Consider the following 23,452-nt stretch of genomic DNA (forward strand, 5'->3'; position numbering starts at 1 on the left):
TGTATTTTCGAAAGTGTGATTTCCTAGATAATTGTCCACTGTGTAATGGAGATATTACTTTAATTCCTCCATGATCAGTGTGAAAGCTTTTTGAGACGTGAAAATTATGACAGAAATTTCAAGCCATTTCTTGGAGGTGAGTCATCTTACAAGTAGATCAGCGCTGTTTTATGTCACATTTTATAATGCTGAGGCTTCTGAGTGCTTTGGCATAGTAATTATCCACCAGTAATTTGTTTAGGGCTCTAACGCTCGGGTTTGTCATTCATGTCATTCCTCAATACTCTTGCCCAAGTTAAATATAAAGCAATGTCAGGGTAATAAAAGCTGTGGTTGAAAAAAAAATGAACAATAAAACAAACATCTCTTCCTATTGCATGAATGGTATTAAATCAGGGTTGCTGCCTCAAACAGTGGCAAGTACTGTGTGAAAGCTCCTGGGAATATGTTTATTCCCCGTTCTCTGGAATACTCTTTTTTTCTTTGTGGCAGGCTTCTTACTGATTACTACACCTAAAATTCAGGCATCCAGCGAGCTGCCTTACCTGTGATGATTTAGTTCGGGTGATACATTCATCTAAACTACTCCACTTAAGGATAACTTAATTAAGAGAATACAATTTGCCAGCACTCTTCTGCTTCTAGAGGAATAGTACATTAGAGCATTCACAGATTTGCACTTTCTGCAAAAACAGAGGCAAAAAAAAGAGGAATCACACAGTTTTAAAGGTGAATATAACCTGAGAATTCACCGATGCTACCCTTCCGTGTCCAAAATATTTACTAAACCAAAATGTTAACGTGTTAATTAAAACTGATGTGACTTTAAATACTTCACAGTTTATTCCAGAGTAGCTGTGCTTATCTCATAGAAAGGATAGTGAGTTGCAGGTGGATGGTGTTTTTACATAATCTTTGTGCACATAAACAAGTATAAAATTACTATTCCTATTACACCATTGAAATGTTTTCAAGTGTTAATTTAAAGCCCCATTACGTATATAATTAAACTTTTAATCCTTTAATTGTTCTAAATTTTGTTTTTCTTTTTTTTTGTTTTAAATTTTTATTTTATATTGGAGTATAGTTGATTTACAATGTTGTGTTAGTTTCAAGTGTACAGCAAAGGGATTCAGTTATACATATACATATATCTATTCTTTTTCAGATTCTTTTCCCATATAGGTTATTACAGAGTATTGAGTAGAGTTCCCTGTGCTATACAGTAGTCCTTGTTGTTTGTGTATTTTACATATAGTTGTATATGTCAATCCCAACCTCCTAATTTATTCCTCCCCCTACCCCCCTTACCCCTTTGGTAACCATAAGTTTGCTTTCTAAGTCTGTGAGTCTGTTTCTGTTTTGTAAATAAGTTCATTTGTATCATCTTTTAGATTCCACATATAATTGATATCATATGATATTTGTCTTTCTCTGTCTGACTTACTTCACTTAGTATGATAATCTCTAGGTCCATCTGTGTTGCTGCAAATGGCATTATTTCATTCTTTCTTATGGCTGAGTAGTATTCCATTGCATATATGTACCACATCTTCTTTATCCATTCATCTGTTGATGGACATTTAGGCTGTTTCCGTATCTTGGCTATTGTAAACAGTGCTGCAATGAACATTGGGGTGCATGTATCTTTTCGAAGTATGGATTTCTCTGTATATATGCCCAGCAATGGGATTGCTGGATCATATATGGTAGCTCTGTTTTTAGTTTCTTAAGGAACCTTCAAACTCAAGATTGATTAAAGACCTAAATGTAAGACTGGATACTATAAAACTCTTAGAGGAAAACATAAGCTGAACACTTTTTAACATAAATCACAGCAATATCTTTTAGGGTCCATCTCCTAGAGTAATGAAAATTTTGTTTTATTTGTATTACTTGAGGCTTATTTCCAGTTAAGTATAAAATGATTGCTGTTTACACATAGGTTTCTTATTTGTTTCTTTAGGTTATTTATCTCAGATATATATTCTGAATATAACCATATGTTTTATATATATGTCAAACTTAAAAGTGATATTCTTTTTCTCCATGCAGCTGCTCAAAATTTTAATTGGCTCTTCTATTTCTGAACTTGGACAAGGGATTTAAGATTTTTCAAACTGCAGGTCACATTTTATTACTTCAATATGCATGTTTTTTGAAATGGCAAAATCCCTCAGGGCTATGTGATTTTCACTAGTGAGTGTGTGTGTGTGTGTGTGTGTGTGTGTGTGTTTAAAGTTCATATCCAAGCACAACTGAATAAATCCTGGAACACATTTTCTCTCCATGCCTGAGAAATGCAAATTGTTATAGGTCAGTTGCTGAGAGGTCTTGTCTGTATCTTGGACGTCTTGTTTGCAATTTGTTTTTCATTCATTGCAAGCATACCCAATTCACTTTACGTTTGCCTGTTATTCACATGTTTTTCAGTTGTCTGCAGAGTTTGCTTTAACGTGCGGAAAAACTATTCTCCCTTGACTGTGCCTTCCTAAATGCACTGACTAATATTTATAAACACACATGTGTCTTACTATGCAAGAGCTGCTGCCCTACATTTCTAGGGTCAAGAAGGGGAAATCATGGTGCACACACCACCTTGATGACTTGTTCTACTCATATCCAAAGGAATATTAACAAACAAATAGGAGAGATCATAGCTAAGCGAACAAGCGGATCTGCCTTATGATCATAGGATCACACATACCAATGCGCACCCTAGAAAAGACGCTTTTCAAATGCAGGCCAAGAGCCCATGCTTGGGGTCCCACAGATCTGGAGTCCCATTCTAGCCTAGCATGCACTAGCTGTGTAACCTTGGGTGTGCATTGTAACTTCTGAGTTTCATTTTCCACAACTGATAAAATGAGCAAACTAGCCCCACCTCATGGGATTGTTATAAGGAAGGAAGGAAGGAAGGAAGGAAGGAAGGGAGGCACCTGTGAAATCACCATTGGTGTACTATAAACCAGCTGGCTCTCTGTTTTAAAAAAAAAAAGCCCTGATGTGACTTGATTTGTAATGTGGTATAAATACTCCCACCATGGCTGATTTTAAATCATGAATGATTTAACAACCACCTGGTAAGGTTCCTGAATATTTAACAGTCCCCTGGTAGCAGCCAAGCCCAGCACACCACTGCTAGCCTTTAACAAATGGTAGTAATTATTTCTTAATAGTTATATTTTGTCTTGCATTGATCTAGAAAAAAATTTGGCTGTTTGGTGAAATTCTGTATAGATGGAGATATGAAAGCTGAGGGAAGAATAGTAATTTATACAGTTTAAAATATTAATGATTTCAAATAAAAAAGAGCTACCTTAACAATTTTGAAAGTAGGCGAAAACTTAGAAGAAGAATATTAATAATAAGAAAATGTGCTAATCAGATGTTTTAAAAGTAAGAATAAGGATCACTTTGTAAGATGTTCTAGATTGATTAAATATAATGTTAGCTTTTCAAGATTGGTTAGAAGGGGCTCCACGTTCTTGGTCTTATATTCTTTAATTTATGTGAACAAATCCTAAGTAGAGAGTTGCATGTATTTGATAGCTAAACAGAGAGAAACTGACAGCCTATATTTTAAAATGCAGTGCTTTACAAAAAAGCTTTGTTTTCATTTTAACCAATAACTGTTTTGTTTCATTCAAGACTGATTTTATTTTATTTTTTTTATTGAAGTATAGTTGATTTACAGTGTGTTAGTTTCAGGTGTACAGCAAAGTGGTTCAGTTATATATATATATATATATAAACTGAATATATATTCTTTATATACATATTCTTTTTCAGATTCTTTTCCCTTATAGATTATTATAAAATATTGAGCCCAGTGCCCCGTGCTGTACAGTCGGTCCTTACTGGTTATCTATTTTATATATACTAGTGTGTATATGTTAATCCCAAACTCCTAGATAAGTCAAGACTGATTTTAGATTTTTAAAGTTTGCTGCAGCCATGTATTTTTTGAAATAGTCCTTTACTGAGTAACCTGGTTTTGTTTTTGGTGATAATAAACATTTGCATGCGTGGTCTGAGATTCCGGACAAGGAATGGCATACTGGACCTGAAACCTGCTCCAGAACATCTAGACATGTGGAGCCTGCAAATAGCTGTCATGTAACAGTGAACATCTCATTTTGCAGAGTACTAAACTGTGGGTGATGGAAGAGGAAATCATCAGAATTAAGGATGGTTGATTGAATCATCCTGTGCTGAAAGCTGAACTTTCCATGTGTACTTACTGTACCCTGAGCAGGCAGTGCTGGGATAACTCACCTAGGGAAGAGTGTGGGCAAACCCAGCGGCATTTTGGTGACTATAGGCTGACTTAATCCAGTAAAACTCCTCTGTCCATTTCATCAAGAGGAGACTCTAGCCGTGGGCACTGAAGGGAGACAGAAATCATCGGCACTGTACCTAACATGGTATTGCCTAGAACAGCAGATTTGCACACCCAGAACAGGGCTGGGAGGAAGAACCAGGAGGACTGTGTACATTAGAACCCCAAAACTGTTGTCCTGCTAAAGTGAGAGATCCTCATTGCAGCATGTGGCCGCAAGTGCAAATACCTGTTTCTCTGGGGAGGCACGTCTCTTCCTAAATGCACGTGCCTGTGTGCACATTTATTGCTCCTAGAAATGTACTGGATGTGCATGAAAATACATTCCAGGAAGTAATTAAGTGGCATTTGGGGTTTGATCAGATTTGGGGAAGGAAAGAAAGACTGCACCTTCTTTCTCTCGCCTGTGTAAATTAAAATGTTTTTCGAGGTGTGAAATGCCTTTATGATGATCACAAACCTAGTAAAGGGGAAAACGTAACATGGTTAAGCTGGTACACTTTTTTCAGGCTCATATTACATTTTTAGGTAAAGCAAAAGAGAGGAAACTTTTTTTTTTTTTTCCATTGACACAAAATGTGATTACTTGCTGTCCTCGTGGAAAGATAGATGATCAGCCTTCTGGATGAGGCCAGCTGGTATGTCTATAGATTAGATGCAAAAAAAAAAAAAAAAAAAATCAGTGGGTAGCTCTTTCATCTGTCCATTTTTTGAACCCTCTCTCACAAAGCTAATTCATTAATGAAAAGATTTGGCATATTACAAGCTAACATTGGAAGCTTTACCCAACAGGTATATTTCAAGGATTGTCGGGGCAGAATTTCCAGAGACTATTCAGTACTGCTGCTTCTTTTATTAACTTACCTTCCCCCCCCCCATCCCCCCCCCCCCCGTATCAGATTTTTCGTTTTCACGCAATGCACTCTGCAAGCAAAAACCAGAACTGAGGAGAGCTATTTAGAAAATGAAAATATATTTAGGATGCTTAGCAAGCTATTTTTAAAAATGTATTTCTCTTCTGAGCTACTTAAGGTGTGAGCTGAAGGATTGGAAACATGAAAAATCCTAGTTTATTAAAATCCTGGATTTAGGGCTTTTCTTTTAGATGAAACTCTGCCTAACGAGAAAGTATTAATATTGAGTTAGGTATATAGGCTTTGGAACATAATAATTATAACGAGACCAATCATTTATTAAATGTGTATTGTCTACTTCCCATCACATTATGTCACTGATCCTCAGAACATCTTTACAAGTCAGTGCTTTTATTATCTTCTCCCTTATGTAGGAAACTAAGGCTTAGAAAGTTGAAGTAATTCATCCAAGTTGATACTGCTGTAAGAGACGGATTGGGATTTCAAGAAGGGCCAACTGATGTAGAATCCACATTTTTAGCCACTCAATTATATTTTCCATCATAATAATTTCACACTGGTTGTGTCCGGAGGTGTGCAGATTGACCCGTTTTTGTGTGGATGGTGGTGTGGAATCTTGGAGTAACTGACACCCTTGTCTTTCTGCCTGCAGGCCCCTGGGGAAGGTGTACAGGAGACTGTGGGCCAGGAGGAATCCAGAGTCGTGCCCTTTGGTGTTTCCATTTTGAAGGGTGGACGAGTCACCTGTCTAACTGTGATGAGAACAATAGGCCTCCGAAGGAAAGAAGCTGCTTCCGAGTCTGTGACTGGCACAGAGACCTCTTCCAGTGGGAGGTTTCTGACTGGCACCACTGTGTGCTTGTTCCTCCCGCCCTGGGGCAAGCCAGACCTCGGGCTACAGAGTGCGTGACAGCCCAGCATGGGCTGCAGCGCCGGACGGTGCGTTGTGTTCAGAAGCTGAACAGAACCGTGGCTGTGAATGAGATATGTGAACACTTTGCCCCTCAGCCCCCCACGGAACAAGCTTGTCTCATCCCTTGCCCGCGGGATTGTGTGGTCTCTGAGTTCTCACAGTGGTCCAGGTGTAGCAGGGGATGTGGGAAGCAGTTACAGCATAGAACTCGCTCAGCCATTGCCCCCCCTCTCTATGGAGGCTTGCAGTGTCCCAACCTGACTGAGTCAAGAGCCTGTGATGCTCCCATTTCCTGTCCTCTTGGGGCAGAGGAATATATGTTTAGCCTTAAAGTTGGACCGTGGAGTAAATGTCGACTGCCTCTTCTCAAAGAACTCAACCTAAGTAGAAGAACCGTTCTGGATTTTAACTCTGATTCGAAGGAGCTGGTCACCTTTAGACATCAAAGTTACAAGACACATCACCATTCCAAGTCCTGCGACATAGAGATAGGTTATCAAACCCGCCAGGTTTGGTGTACAAGAAGTGACGGAAAAAATGCTATGTTAAGGTAGGAGGCCTTCAGTGTTTATATCTTTGATTCACTTAAATATTTTACAGTGTAATTTTATAAGATTTCTTTATGATTTTCTACAACAGGAAAATTGTAATCAGGTTTGCGATTTGAGTTTTTACAAGTTTCATTTGAGAAGTTTTCAGTTTCAAGTGTATTTTAGAGTCTAGGCCAGCAATGCTCTGAACTCTGGTGTAATTAGTGTAGTAGTGCAACCATATAGGATAAGTCATCTATTTTCACATATCTATTTTATCAATATGTCAGTTAAAAAAATAGGTCTTGTGCCGTAACTATCCATCAACAAATGAATTGATAAAGAAGGTGTGGTATGTATATATATAATGGAATATAGCTCAGCCATAAAAAAGAATGAAATTCTGCCATTTGTAGCAACGTGGATGGATTCAGAGGGCATCATGCTAAATGAGATAAGTCAGACAAAAACAAATACCATATGATATCACTTATATGTGGAATCTAAAAAATACAACAAACTAGTGAATAAAGCAAAAAAGAAGCAGACACATACATATGGGAGGTAAACTAGTGGTTACCAGTGGGGGAGAAGGAAGGGGTAGGGGCAATATAGGAGTAGGGGAAAAACAGGGTTATTATGGGATTATATGAAATCATATGTGTAAAATTTTTGAAAATTGTAAAGCACTATAGAATTTAAAGAATCTTTCATTCCATAAAAAATTGATCTTTTGTTACTACAGTAATAAAAGACTAAACCATTTATTATAATGATAAAAATTCAAGTTCACTCTCAAATTTGGGATATAAATTATGTAAATATTTATTGTTCTTCATGTTTATGTTTTCTAAAATTGTTTTTGGTTTATTTACTTTGTTTCAGTGATTAAGCAGGTTCTTTTACATCTGAATTATAGATATTTTATAGTAGTGATAATACCAATAAGTTAATCCAAGAATGTTTTCTTTGGCATTGATTTGATAAAAATATTAACTTGCGCAGCAATAATTAGAATTATAAACCTATAGAGGGAATGGACTAAAACTTTTAAAAACAATAGTTTAGGCTTCAAAATTATTTGTAATTGTTTTACTTTACATGGTCGTATCTTGATGTAAATCATAGAAATATGTTAAAAGTAGTATCTGTTTACTTTTCTCCTGGAAGGTCTTAAATGAAATCACTGATATATTACCAAATTTCTTCCAAATTAAGATGCCTTTCAGTAGTACTGGAATTACCAAACAATGAAATACTCATTGCTAGAATTAATCATTAGCATCAGTTACTGTTTTCTTAGGATCCACAGCTGGCTCAAAGGACTACCTCTGCTATTTCAGAACAAAGCAATGTGATGATTGTGTTTTTTTTTTTTTTTTCCCCTTCGACTTCACAAATGAGCATATTTTATCTTTGATGCTTCTTTCTGATTTATGCGATGTAACTTGGCAAGTGCATTGAAGAGTGATTTTCTGCCTTTCATTGACTGCCTCTGTGAAGCCCCAAAGATTAAGCAGATGATTTGGGTGATTATTGTTTGAATACGTATGTGTGATTCTGTACAAACATTGTTTCTTAATATCCTATATTGGATATCACACAGAATGTTTTCAGTCTATAGTTTACTGGTTTTTTTTTTTACCATGTTCTATTTTTTATCAATAAATTAATAGACTTTATTTTTTAGAGTGATTTTAGATTTACAGAAAAATTGAACAGCAGATCTAGAGCTCCCATGTATCTCCTCATCACTCCCTCTCCACACATACACAATTTCATACACACATCTTGCATTAGTACAAGTTGTGTAATACATTTGATACAATGGATGAGCCGATACTGATACATTACTGTAGCCCATAGTTTACATTAGAGTTCATGTTTTGTGTTGTACATTCAGTGGGTTTGGACAAATGTATAATGGCATGTATCCACCTGTACTATATCATACACAATAGTTTCACTGCCCTAAGAATCTCCTGTGCTGCCTCTACTGATCCCACCTTTCCTCTCCCCAAACCCCTGGAAACCAATGATCATTTTACTGTCACTTCCAAGTTTCGGCAATTATAAATAAAGCTGCTGTAAACATTCAGGTGCAAATTTTTATGTGAATGTAATTTTCAACTGATTTGCCTAAATACCAGTGGGCACTATTCCTGGATATTATGATAAATTTATGTTCAGTTTTGTCAGAAATTCCAAAGTCTCTTCAAAAGTGGCTTTATCATGAGAATTCCTTCTGCTTCACCCCCTGGCCAACATTTGGTGTTATCAGTGTTTTGCATTTTAGCTATTTTAACAGGTGTGCAGTAGTACCTTGTTCTAATTTGCAGTTCCTTAATAACATATGATGTTTAGCATCTTTTCATAGGCTTATTTTCCATCTTTCTGTCTTCCTTGGTGAGGTGTCTATTCAGATCTTTTGTCTATTTTTTTTTTATTTTTTTTTATTATTGAATTTAGAGTTCTTTATATATTTTGGATACCAGTCCTTAATCAGATATGTATTTCAAAAATATTTTCTTCTAGTCCTTGACCTGTCTTTTCATTCTCTTAACAGTGTCTTTCACAGAGAAGTAGTTTTTTAACTACTAGAGCTAATCAATGAATTTGGTAAGGTAGCAGGATACAAAATTAATGCACAGAAATCTCTTGCATTCCTATACACTAATGATGAAAAATCTGAAAGTGAAATTAAGAAAACACTCCCATTTACCATTGCAATAAAAAGAATAATATATCTAAGAATATACCTACCTAAGGAGACAAAAGACCTGTATGCAGAAAATTATGAGACACTGATGAAAGAAATTAAAGATGATACAAATAGATGGAGAGATATACCATGTTCTTGGATTGGAAGAATCAACATTGTGAAAATGACTCTACTACCCAAAGCAATCTACAGATTCAATGCAATCCCTATCAAACTACCAATGGCATTTTTCACAGAACTAGAACAAAAAATTTCGCAATTTGTATGGAAACACAAAAGACCCCGAATAGCCAAAACAATCTTGAGAACGAAAAAAGGAGCTGGAGGAATCAGGCTCCCTGACTTCAGACTATACTACAAAGCCACAGTAATCAAGACAGTATGGTACTGGCACAAAAACAGAAATATAGATCAATGGAACAGGATAGAAAGCCCAGAGATAAACCCACGCATGTTCCAGCACCATTTGTTAAAAAGACTGTCTTTTCTTCATCGAATCGCCTTTGCTTCTTTGTTGAAGATCAGTTCACTTTATTTGTGTGGATCTACTTCTGGGCCCTGTATCTTTATTCCATTCTTCTATTTATCTATTCTTTGCCAATAACACACTGTCTTAAATACTGAAGCTTTATAGTCTTGAAGTTGAATAGTGTCAGTCCTCTGAATTTCTTTGTATTTAATATTGTCTTGAGTGGTCTGGAACTTTTGTCTTTCTATATAAACTTTAGAATCAGTTTGTGGATATTTACAGAATAATTTGCCAGGATTTTGACTGGAAATGCTTATAATGTATAAACAATTTGGGAAGAACTAACATCTTGATTATATTGAGTCTTTCTATTCAGGTACATGGAATATTTCTCCATATATTTAAAACTTCTTTGATTTATTTCATCAGAGTTTTGTACTTTTTCTCATATAGGTCTTGTATATATTTTGTTAGACTGACACTTAAGGATTTTACATATTATTGGTGCTAATATAAATGTATTGTGTTTTTATTTTCAAATTCTAATTATTCATTGTTGTTATACAAGAAAGCAGTTGAGTTTTGTATATTAACCTTGTATCCTACAACCTTGTTATAATTTCTTATTTGTTCCAGGAGGGTTTTTTTTTTTCTTTTTGGTTATTATTGCTCTTGTTGATTCTTTGGAATTATCTATGTAGACAAGCATATAATTTGCAGAAAAGACAGTTTTATATCTTTCCAGTAAGTACACCTTTTATTTCCTTTTCTTGCCTTATTGCATTATCTAGGACTTCCAGTATGCTGTCCAGTAGGAGTAGTGAGAAGGAACATTATTGCCTTACTCCTGATCTTAGCAGGACAGCATCTGGTTTCTCACCATTAAGTATGATGCTAACTGTAGGTTTCTGTAGATATTCTTTATCAAGTTGAAGAAGTCCTCCTCTATTCCCAGTTTGCTGAGAATTTTTATCAACATAGGTGTTGGTTTTTGTCAAGTGCTTTTTCTGCATACATAGGTATGATTATATTATTTTTTTTACATAGTCTAATAGGATAGATTACATTAATTGATTGTCAAATATTGAACCCTCTTTGCATACCTGGAATAAATTATACTTGGCTATATGATATGTATAGCCAAGTATACTGTTGGGTATTATTTGCTAATATTTTTTTATACATTGTTGGATATTATTTGCTAATAGTTTCTTGAGAATTTTTGCATACATGTTCCTGAGAGATATTGGACTTAGTCTTCTTTTTTCATAAGGTCTTTGTCTAGGTTTAGTGTTAGGATAATGCTGGCCTCATATACTGAGTTGGGAAATATGTCCTCTGCTTTGATTTTTAGAAATAGATTGTCAAGAATTGATATTATTTTTTCCTTGAATTTTTGGTAGAATTCAACCCATCTGGGCCTGATGTTTTCTGCTTTGGTAGGTTATTAATTATTGATTAAATTTCTTTAACAGATAATAGATCTATTCAGATTATAGATTTCTTCTTGGGTGAGTTTTAGGAGATTGTGTCTTTTAAGGACTTGGTCCATTCATCTAAGTTAACAAATTTGTGGGTATAGGCTTGTTCATAATATTATTTTATTATCCTTGGGGTCCATGGGGATCATTAGTGGTAGTGATGACCTCTCTTTCATTACTGATATTAGTGCTTTGTGTTTTCTCCCTCTCTCCCTGTCCCTCTCCCTCTCTCTCTCTCTCTCTCTCCCTCTCTCTCTATATATCTATATCTATACCTATATCTATATCTATATATATCTTTTTCTCTCTCCCACTCTCTCTCTCTCTCCTCCCTCTCCCACCTCCCTCCTTTTCCTTAGTTAACCTGTCTAGAGGCCTATCGACTTTACTGAACTTTTCAAAGAACCAGCTTTTGGTTTCAGTTATTTTCTCTATTGATTTTCTGTTTCTAATTTTATTGCTTTCAAGTCTAATTTTCATTGGGCTTACTTTGGATTTAATTCGATCTTCTTCTAGTATTCTATGGTGGAAGTTTAGGTTACTGATTTTAGATAATTCTTCTTTTCGAATATGTGAATTCAGTGCTGTAAATTTCCCTCTAAGCACTGCTTTTACTGCATCCCACAAATTTTAATAAGTTCCATTTTCATTCTGATTTAATTCAAAGTGTTTCATTTCTTTTGAGTTTTCTTCTTTGCCTATGTATTGTTTAGAAATGTTCTATTTAATCCTCTAGTATTTGGGGGTTCCCCAGCCATCTTTCTGTTTTTGATTTGTAGCTTAATTCCATTGTGTCTTGAGAGCATATTTTGTATAATTTCTGTTCTTTTAGGTTTGTTAAGGTGTGTTTTACAGCCCAGAAATGTGGTCTGTCTTGGTGAATGTTCTGTATAATCTTGAGAAGAATGTGTATTCTGCTATTGTTGGATGAAGTATTCTATAAATGTCAATGATATTCAGTTGATTGGTGCTGCTGTTCAGTTCAACTATGTTCTTACTGACTTTCTGCCTACTGTATCTGTCCATTACTGATAGAGGGGTGTTGAAGTCTCCAACTCTAATAGCAGATTCATCTATTCTTTTTTTGCAGTTCTATCAGTTTTTGCCTCACATATTTTGATGCTGTATTGATAGGTGCTTGCATATCAAGGATTGCTATGTCTTACTGGAAAATTAACCCCTTTATGGTTATGTAATGCCTCTCTTTATTCCTGATAATTTTCCTTGCTCTTACATCTGCTTTGTCTGGAATTAATATAACTATTCCAGGGTACTTTGATTACTGATAATATGATATATTTTTCTCTATGCCTTTACATTTAATCTGTCTGCATCTTTATACTTAAAGTAAGTTTCTTATACATAACAGTTGGATTGTGTTTATTTATCCACCCTGACAGTCTGACAGTCTCAGTCCTTTAATTGCTATATTTATATCATTGACATTTAAAATGATTATTGCTATATTTGGATTAATATCTACCATATTTATTATTTTTTTGTTCACTGCCCTTGTTCTTTGTTCCACTTTTTTATTTCCTCTGTTTTTCCGTTTCTCTAATTTTAATTGACCATTTCATATTATGCCATTTGTCTCCTCTTTTAGCATATCAGTTATTTTTTTTTTTTTTTTACCTTTCTCAGTAGTTGCCCTAGAGTCTGCAATGTAAATTTACAACTAATCCAAGTGACTTTCAGATAACACTATACCACGTCACACATAGTGCAAGTACCTTATAAATAGAGTATTCCCCATCCCTTTTTCCCATCCCTTAAGACACTGTTGTCATTAATTTCACTTACCCATAACCTATAACCACCAAATACATTGTTATTATAATTTTGAACAAATTATCTATTAATTATGAATAAGAAAAATAAAATATTTTATTTTACCTTCATGTATTCCTTTTCAAACAGTCCTTCTTTATGTAGATCCAAGTTTCTGAGTGTCAACACAAATAATCAGTAAACAATCTATAATAAGAAACAGAAGAGAGTTTTTTATTCAAGCCAAGCTGAGGACTATAACCCGGGAGACACATATTCAAGAAGTACTTGAAATGTGCTCCACCAGACTACAAAATGGAGGTAAAACCACAAAGTTACATAGTTGTTTGTTAAGAATTAGGATTGGAGCTGTCAAGAACTAAGGGTGCTTGATAAGCAAGGGTTATTTGGGGTCCAAAAATGGTTGCATATTTTACAAGGGGAGACCTTGAGACCATAAGGTTGCAACTGGCAGCTGCTAGCAGATGTTGTTTTGAAAATGGTTGGTGGTGTCCTTGAGTTTGATACACTTCAGAAAATTCAAGTTCTCAGTGATGCAGGAACATGTCTGAAACCATATCCGTAGTAGCCACCTGGTTCCATTTTGGATGCCTGAACCATAGTTACTCCATTTTTCTTTTTAAATGATCTTAAATATGCCATCATGAGCTATATTATTTTCTTTTCTCTGAAGAACTTCTTTTAACATTTCTTGCAAGGCAGGTCTCTTGGTGACAAATTCCCTCAGTTTTTGTTTCAGAAAGTCTTTGTTTCTCAACTTTTGAAAGATAATTCCACTAGATAGCAAATTTAGGTAGGAGGTATTTTTTTCTTTCAACACTCCACTCATTTTGCTGGAATGGTTTCTGAAAAAAAAATCTGATGATAGCACAACATTGCAAAGCAATTATACTCCAATAAAGATGTTAAAAAAAAATCTGATGTAATTTTATCCTTGTTTCTCTCTAGGTAAGATGTTTCTCCACCTTCCATCCTCACCTCCAGCTTCTTTCAAGATTTTTCTTTGTGTTTAATTCCCTGCAGTTTGAATATAGTATACCCAGTGTTGATTTTTTTTTTTTTAAATATCTTTATCCTATGCCTGGTGTTCCCTGAGTATCCTGGATGTGTGATTTGGTTGTTTGTCATTAATTTTGGAAAAGTTTCACTCATGATTACTGCAAGCAGTTCTTCTGTTCCTTTCTCTCTTTTTTTTTTTTTTTTCCTTCTGGTATTCCCATTACATGCCTGTGAAACCATTTGTAATTGTCCTTTAGTTCTTGGATATTCTGCTATATCTTTTTCATTCTTCTTTTTTCCTTATATTTTAGTTTTAGAGGTTTCTTTTGATGTTTTTTCAAGCTCAGTGATTCTTTCTTTGGCTCTGTCCAGTCTATTGAGGGACATTCTTCATTTTTGTTTCAGTGTTTTTGATTTCTATCATTTCCTTTTGATTCTCTCATAGAATTTCACTCTCTACGCTCATAATACCCATCTTTGGTTGCATATTGTCTATTTTTTACATTAGAGAGCCTTCAGCATATTAATCATAGTTGTCTTAAATTCCCAGAGTGATAATGCCAAAATTTGTGCTATATCTGAGTCTGAATTGGATGCTTCCCACGTCTTTTCAAACTCCGTATTTTGTCTTTTAGTATGCCTTGTAATCTTTTGTTGAAAGCTGGATATGTTGTATTGGGTATAAGGAATGGAGATAAATAGGCTTTTAGTGTGAGGTTTTGGTATCTAGCTAGGAGTTAGGCTATGTTTGCTACTGCTATAGGTGTTAAAGGCTAAAATTTTCCTCTGATGTCCTTGTTTTTATTTTCCTTTTCCTTCCTTTTTTGGGGGGGATTACTTAGAGAATTCTTCCTAAATAAAGTCTGGGACATACAGTTATTTCTGTTTTAATCTCCTTTTATTGTGCAAGAGACTTACTGATGATATGTCAAATTTTGAGGAGAGGGGAAGTGTTTTGTAGTCCTGTGACTAGGTCTCAATTTTTTATTGAACCTGTGCCCCTGCGATAAGGTCTTCACAAATACTTCTCAGTTCGTCCTCCCCACTTAGGTAAAACAGGAAGGCTAGAGGGGGCTGGAGTTGAGTATTTTCCTCCCCCCGAGGTCCATTAGGCTCTGGTAAAATCCCAGTTGATTAGGCTTTGTTAAAATAGTTTCCTTTGAGGGCAGACCTTTTAAAGAATTCTCTGGGTGTATTTCAAAATGGCTAGGTTTTCCTTCCCCTGCTGGAAGCACGAAGAGATGTTTGTCTTCACTGTGATAACCTGGTAGGACTTCTGGAGGTGAAACTCGTGAAAATGTGGAATCTTTAACAGGACTGCCCCCCGTCCCCCAGAGTTTTTAACTAAAAAGCTTGTCCATACTGAACCACCAGTAATTCGTCAATTTCAGTTCAAGTTTTCCTACCCTGCCACTGGCTCCAGTGGCAGTTTCTGCTCCTGGGCTGCTCCTCCAATAGTAATTTGTGATACTCTTTATCTACCTTTGTCTCTCCAATTTCTGGAGCAGTTATCTGCCCTATGACTACAATTCTCTGATGGATCTAAGAAACGTTGTTGATTTTCAGTTTGTCCAGTCTTGTTGTGAGGACTGAAGTGATACCTTCCAAGCTGCTTACATGCTGAAATGGGAGCCAGAAGTCACCCTGTTCTCTTTTGAGTACTAGGCAGCATGTCGAGCTAAAGCAACTTTTTAAAACCATTATCCCATGAAATCGATACTATTCATTCCATTCAGCCATCAAAGAATTATAAAATGACTCACCAACTAGGGAAATACGGTGTTACTAGAGTTACTAGGAAAATGTGGTGTTCAGTGGGGACATTTCTGTTCCTCTACCTTCCACTGCAATAAACAGAAACATTATCCTTGACAACTGTGTGGTTGAGTTGTTGACAATATTGTCTTATTTCTATCAAACCTGATGAACTATGTGAACATAGTCCACAGGATTTTTCTAAAAAGGCTCAAATCCAACTCTAAAAAGTATACATTTTTCTTTTTGTGGGTCTTATTCATTCAAGAAAACATTGTCATTTTTGTGTAACTGTTGACTTCTAGGATGAGCTTTGTTTCCCTTAATAGGTAAAAATTATCCTCAAGTACAGATTCCTTTTACTCTGTACTTGTATGCACCTTTAGATTGCTTTCCTTTTGGTGGACTCTGTGATACTGTAGGGACAAATGTCATTTTGCTTCCTCTGTTTTGATTATGGCAATGGCTGGTTGTCCTAGCATTTAGAATAGGAGGACCTCATCTTTATTTCCATGATGCAAGCTCCTGCTTGTGCCTTGCTGGAAAGTCACTTTCTTCATCTAGGACACCACAGAGCTTTAATTGATGCCCTGTAGTAGCTCTCTCATTGATTACTGTAACGTTTGATAATCACCTCAAGCAATTTTCCCTTCACAGTTCTATTTGCAATGTGGTAGGCAGTTTGTATTACTCTTGGTGCCACCCTGCTCCCTCATCATTGATTTGCCTCTTGGGTTTAAAGATCTATTAATTGTCTCATTGCATATCCTATTTTTTCTTTTATTTTGACAGGACTTTCTCTGAGGTTCCATTATTACATTTTAAAATAGCTGTCCTACAGCCATTCTTTTTCTCAGATAATGAGTGATGCTGTTATTGAACTTTTAACGTGCCTTAACTTAATGAAATGAAGTTTTTTGTTTTGTTTCACTGTTTCTTTTTTTTTTTTAAAGTAGGAGGACATCTGAGTTAGGAATTCTGAGCTGTAGACTAGGCAATCTGTTTATATGAGTAGGAAAATGATTCCTATTTATTGTTTGGATGAATAAAATTCAGACGAATGGACTTTACTTTTAATATAGGGGAACATGGACAATCTTTTAAGCACTGTGACCATTTGGTACATGTTAAACATACCTTAAATTCTCAGACCACTATAGTTGAATGCTCTGTGATTTCCCGTGAAAGGAAATCCTGAAAGATAGTAAATTTTAAGACCATAAAAGAAGCATCATTCCTAAAGCTCAAATATCATTATTACTTTGTTTGCTTTTTATCTCTACCGCTGTAGTAGATTTGGAAAGAAATTTTCTATTCTTATAACTCCCCAGACATAAACACATGCAGACCCCAAACAAAAACGTTATTTTCATATGTTGTTCTTTGAAAACAGTAGAGAATATTTTGTTGCTTTTGTTGTGTTGGTGGGAATGGGAATAGAGGACTTTTTGTTCTTTTTTCCAGTTTTCCTTAAGTTTTAGATTTTTTTCCCTCGTCATCTTTATTGATTTAATTAAAAAATATATTTTATATATATTTTAATTAAAAATATATATAATTTTAGCATGTTTCTAAAGCCAAATGTATACATAAAGTTAAATTCAGAGAAGTGTTACTCCGCCCTCAATACTTTCATCCTATGTCTTCTACCTCTTGTAGATAATGCACTTTCTTGTTTTCTAGTTTATCATCCTTGTGTTTCTTTATACTTTCTCTTCTTTCTTACACAAAGGAGAGCATACTATCTAATCTCTTCGGCATTTTTTTAAACTTAATATTATTTCCTGGAAATTGCTCCACATAAGTTATTAAAGGTCTTCTTCATTTTTTTACATTTGCATAGTACTTTGCTGACTCTACACCATAGCTTATTTGAACAAACTCCTATGCTTGGCCATCTTGGTAGTTTCCAGTATTTTTCAATTACAAATGATTCTTCAGTAAATAAACCCTGGATCATATATTTTGATATTGTTGCAGGTATATCTTCAGGATAAATTCCTAGAAGTGTGATTGCTGGGTAAAAAGATAAATACATACAAGTTTTGTCAGATATTGCCAAATTCTTCTTCGTGGGAGTGATGCCATCTTACATTTCTATCAACAAATTTGTAAAAAGAGTGTATTGTCAAGCTTTTGAAATTTTTAACCATCTGAAATATGAGAAATGGTATCATAATTGCATTTCTCTTAATATGTGTGAATTTGAACATTTGCCCATGTATTCAGGGGCCTATTTCTAGATCATTTTGCTAATTTCCTGTTTGTGTTGTTTGCCTATATTTCTATTGGAAGTTTTGTCTCGGCTCTCATTTCCCAGTCTTTGTAGCTAGGGATATTAGCCTTGTATCTGGGATATGTGTTCTCACATTGTCTCTTAGTTGGCAATTTGGGTTTTGACTTTGCTTATGGTAATATTTATTATGCAAAAGTTTAAAAAAAATTTCTTAATAGTCATATTGGTCTCTCTATTTAATTTGTTGCATTTGGAAATTTAGTCATGTTCTTTTACACATCCAGTTTAAATATAACATGGTTTCTCCTAGTGTGTGCCTAATTTTGTTTTTATATTTGAATCTTTGATCAATTTACACTGTGTTCTTATATATGGTGTGGGGAATGGATCTAATTTTATCTTTTCCCAAAAGTATTTCCAGTGTTCCAGTGCCATTTATTAAAAAAGCTCTCTCTTTGACCCTGTAATTGAGGTACCATCTTTATCATGTATTAGATATCTATATATAGTTGGGTCTCTTACTGGACTTCTTTTCTGTTTGTCTATTTATAAGCCAGTCCCTCACTATTGTAATTAGAGGGGCTTTGCTAACATAATTTAATACCTGATTGGGTAGTCCTTTCTTATAACTATTCTTTTTCTGTATTTCCTAGCTTACTTGAAAGATAATCATTCCTTATAAAATGTATGATCAGTTTGTCTAGCTCAATAAAACTAGCTCATTGGAATTTTTCTTGTGATTATATTACATTTATAAATTAACATAGGAAGAACTAACATTTTTTAATAATATATGTCCCTTTATTTTTTAATACTGAAATATATTTGATATATAACATTATATTAGTTTCAGGTATACAATATAATGATTCAATATCTGTGTATATTGCAAAATAATCACAATAAGTTTAGTTAACATCCATCACTGTACATTGTTACAGAAATATTTTTTCTTGTGATGGGAAGTTTTAAGATCTACTCTCTTAGCAACTTTCAAATAGTACAGTATTATTATTAACTATAATCACCATGCTGTACATTATATCCCCATTCTTATTTATTTTAAAACTGGATGTTTATACCTTCCTTCACCCATTTCTCCCCTCACTTTCCACCTCTGGTAACCACCAATCTGTTCTCTGTATCTATGAGTTTGGTTTTTTGTTTTGTTTTGTTTTAGAGTCCACATATATGTGAGATCATATGGTATTTGTCTTTCTCTGACTTATTTTACTTAGCATATTGCCTTCAAGGACCACCCATATTGTTGCAAATGGCAAGATTTCATTCTTTTTATGACTGAATAATATTCCATTATATATATGTAACATATTATATTATACATAAAATATAAAATATAGATAGATCAATACACAGAAGTAGAATTGCTGGATTATATGATAGTCCTACTTTTAATTTTTTGAGAAACCTCCCTACTGCTTTCCATAGTGACTGCACCAAATTTACATTCCCACCAAAAGTGCACAAAAGTTCACTTTTCTCCACATCCTTGACAACATTTGTTATTCTCTGTCTTTTTGATGACAGCCATTCTGACAGGTGTGAGGTGATATCTTATTGTGGTTTTGATTTGCATTTCTCTAATGATTACTGATGTTGAGTGGCTTTTCATGTACATGTTGGCATGTACCTGTTGTCCATCTATATGCCTTCTTTGGAAAAATACCTATTCAGATTTTCTGCCTATTTTTTATTTGGATTGCTTGTTTTTTTGCTATTGAGTTGCATGTGTTCTTTATATATTTTGGCTATTAACCCCTTATTAGATACATGGTTTGTAAATATTGTTTCCCATTCAGTAGGTTGCCTTTTCATTTTGTTGATGGTTTACTTTTCTGTGCAGAAGCTTTTTAGTTTGATGTAGTCCAACTTGTTTATTTTTGTTTTTGGTGTCAAATCCAAAAGTCATGGTCAAGACTTATGTCAACTCCTATGTTTTTTTTTTCCCTAGGAGTTTTATGGTTTCAAGTTTTACATTCAAATCCTTAGTTCATTTTGAGTTAATTTTTGTATATGGTGTAAGAAAGTGGTCCTTTTTCACTCTTTTGCAAGCTGCTGTCCAGTTTTCCCACCACCATTTATTGAAGAGACTGTCCTTTCCCCACTGTATATTCTTGGCTCCTTTGTTGTAAATTAATTGACCATATAGATGTAATTTTATTTCTGAGCTCTCTCTTTTTATAATATAGGTGGAGGTTTATTTCTGTGCTCTCCATTCTGTTCCATTGATCCGTGCATCGGTTTTTCTGCAAGTACCATACCGTTTTGCTTACAATATTTGGGTAATGTAGTTAGAAATCAGGAAACATGATACCTCCAACTTTGTTCTTCTTTCTCAGGATTGCTTTGGCTATTTGGAGTCCTTTGTGGTTTCATATAAATTTTAGGATAGTTTGTTCTATTTCTGTGAAAAATACAGTTGGAATTTTGATAGAGATTGAATTGAATCTATAGATTGTTTTGGGTGGTATGGACTTTTTAAAAGTATTAATTCTTCTAGTCCATGAGCATGGAATATTTTTCCATTTATTTATGTCTTCTTCAATTTCTTTTATTAATGTCTAATAGTACATTATACAGGTCTTTCACCTCCTTGGTTAAAATTTTTCCTAGGTATTTTATTCTTGTTTATGCAATTGTAAATGGGATTTGCTCTCTTAATTTAATTTCTGATAGTACAAAGAACTAACATTTGATGTTGAAAGATCATAATTAAAAGCAAGGGATATCTTTTCATTTGTATCAAATCGATTTTTTTAAAGATTTATTTTTTATTTTTTTAGTTTTATTTTTTGGCTGCATCGGGTCTTAGTTGCGGCATGAGGGATCTTCATTGAGGCATGTGGGATCTTTCGTTGTGGCACACGGGCTTCTCTCTAGTTGTGGCGTGTGGGTTTTGTCTTCTCTAGTTGTGGCGTGAGTTCCAGAGCGTGTGGACTCTGTAGTTTGCAGCATGCAGGCTCTCTAGTTGAGGCGTGTGAGCTCAATAGCTGTGGCACACGGGCTTAGTCGCCCTGTGGCATGTGGGATCTTAGTTCCCTGACCAGGGATCAAACCCGCATCCCTTCTATTGGAAGGCGGATGCTTTACCACTGGGCCACGAGGGAAGTCCCTCAAATCTATTTTTGTGTCTATTAGTGTTTTATAGTTTTGTTTATAGGGATTTTGAACAACTCTTAAGTTTTTTTTTAAGTATTTTATATTTTTGTTGCTACTGTAGATGTTTTGTCATCTGTTGAATTCACTAAGTAGTTAACAGAAAATGCTATTGATTTATATATACTAATTTTATAGTTTGTAGCTTGCTGAATTCTTTTATTATTTGAGTCTTTTTTATCATTTATTTTCTAGTCAGTTTCAAATATAATATCATGTTATAATTAAACACAGAGAGTTTTAGATCTTCTGTTCTAATATCATGACTCTCATTGTTTTCTCTAGTCTAGTGTATTGAATTCAGAAAAATATTAAATAGTAGTGAAGACAGTGAGCATTCTTCCCTTTTTCAAATCTCATTGAGAATGCCTCCAGAATTTCCCCATTAAGTAAGATTCTGGTTTTAAGATTGAGATATCTGTTAGTTTTTATTACTGCTATAACAAATTATCACAAACTTAGTGGCTTAAAACAACAGCTTTATTATTTCACAGTTCTGGAGGTCAGAAGTCTGGAATGGATCTCACTGGAATAAAATTAAGTTCTCAGCAGGCTGCTTTATTCTGGAGGCTCTAGTGGAGAATCTGGTTGCTTGCCTTTTCCAGCTTCTAGAGACTGCTTGTGTTCTCTGGCTGGCAGTGTAGTTTCTTCAGACCTTGTCTGAAAGATTTCCCTGACCCACAGTGTCTTGTACAGCTTTCTCACTTATCAGGAACCTGGAGATTACACTGGGGCCGCCAAGATAATCCAGGGTCATTTTCCCTTTTGAAGAATCTTAATTTAATCACATATGCAAAATACCTTTAGGTTCTGAGAATTAAAGTATGGACCTTTTGGGGGAGTGGTATTCTCCCTGTCCCAAGTGTGTGTGTGTGTGTGTGTGTGTGTGTGCATGCGCGTGTGTGTGTGTGTGTCTGTGTGTGTGTAATTAATCATATTCAGGCTGTATCCATCCATTCCTGTTTTTGTCAAGAGTTTGTGTTAGGAATTAATATTGAATTCTGTCAAAGGCTTTTTGAGTGTCATTGCAGATGATCATATTATATTTTTCTTTGAACCTATTGATATGGTGAATTATATCAATATATTTTTGAATACTGAACCATTTTTTCATTTGTAATATATTACTCCAGTTTGTCATTTTCTTTCTTTCTTTCTCTTTTTGCTCTTTTTAATCTCATTGAGATATTATTATACTTTCTTTATAAAAATGATGTGGAAGTTTTCCTTGATTTTCTATGTTCTAAACAATTAATATAGCTTTGGGACCATCTGGTCACTAGAAGTTTGGTAGAATTCCTTTGTGAATCCAGCTGGACCTGATGATTTGTTGTGAGGTATTTCTTTGAAAACTTTCTCTGTTTTTTTCTATGGCGACTAATCTGTTCATACTAGGAATAATTTTGATAGACTATATTCTTAAGAGAAATGACTCATTCCTCCAGATGTTCAAATTTATTTATATTGGTTGGTGTATATCCTGTACAAAGAGTTATTTATCCTGTGTCATTTTTTATTTTTATGTATGTGTACTTTCTCTCTTCAGTTTTTTTTTTAATAAATTTATTTATTTATTTATATTTTTATTTTCGGCTGTGTTGGGTCTTCGTTTCTGTGCGAGGGCTTTCTCCAGTTGCGGCGAGTGGGGGCCACTCTTCATCGTGGTGCACGGGCCTCTCACTGTCGCGGCCTCACCCCTTGTGGAGCACAGGCTCCAGACACGCAGGCTCAGTAGTTGTGGCTCACGGGCCTAGTTGCTCCATGGCATATGGGATTTTCCCAGACCAGGGCTCGAACCCGTGTCCCCTGCATTGGCAGGCAGATTCCCAACCACTGCACCACCAGGGAAGCCCCTCTCTTCAGTTTTGTTTAAAATAATGGTTTGTTTATTTGGTTGACCAAAAAAACCCCACAAAAACCAGGATTTTACTTTATTGTTTTTATGTTATCTACATTATTTACTTCTTTATGTTTACTTTGTGTTTATTTTAGTTCTTTTTCTAGGTTTTTAGATAAGGTGTTTAATTAATTTATCTTTATTCATATTGACATGCATGTTTAGGGTTATCGATTTTCCTCTGATATCTGCTTTAAATGGATCCCATCGATTCTGAACATGTAGTGTTTTTATTTATCATCATTTTATTTTAAAATTTTTATAG

General features: G+C 34.9%; 1 protein-coding gene across 1 annotated transcript in view; it reads left to right on the forward strand.

Moving 5' to 3' along the window:
• The first annotated feature begins 5,817 nt into the window (after positions 1-5,817).
• Positions 5,818-23,452, forward strand: part of THSD7B (thrombospondin type 1 domain containing 7B) — a 594,306-nt gene continuing 576,671 nt past the window's right edge. Inside the window, exon 1 of the mRNA XM_059927090.1 lies at positions 5,818-6,680. Coding sequence (XP_059783073.1) covers positions 5,818-6,680 — 863 coding nt within the window. The remainder of the gene's footprint in view (positions 6,681-23,452) is intronic.

Source organism: Balaenoptera ricei, chromosome 7 (genome assembly GCF_028023285.1).
Source record: "Balaenoptera ricei isolate mBalRic1 chromosome 7, mBalRic1.hap2, whole genome shotgun sequence".
NCBI classification, from domain to species: Eukaryota; Metazoa; Chordata; class Mammalia; order Artiodactyla; family Balaenopteridae; genus Balaenoptera; species Balaenoptera ricei.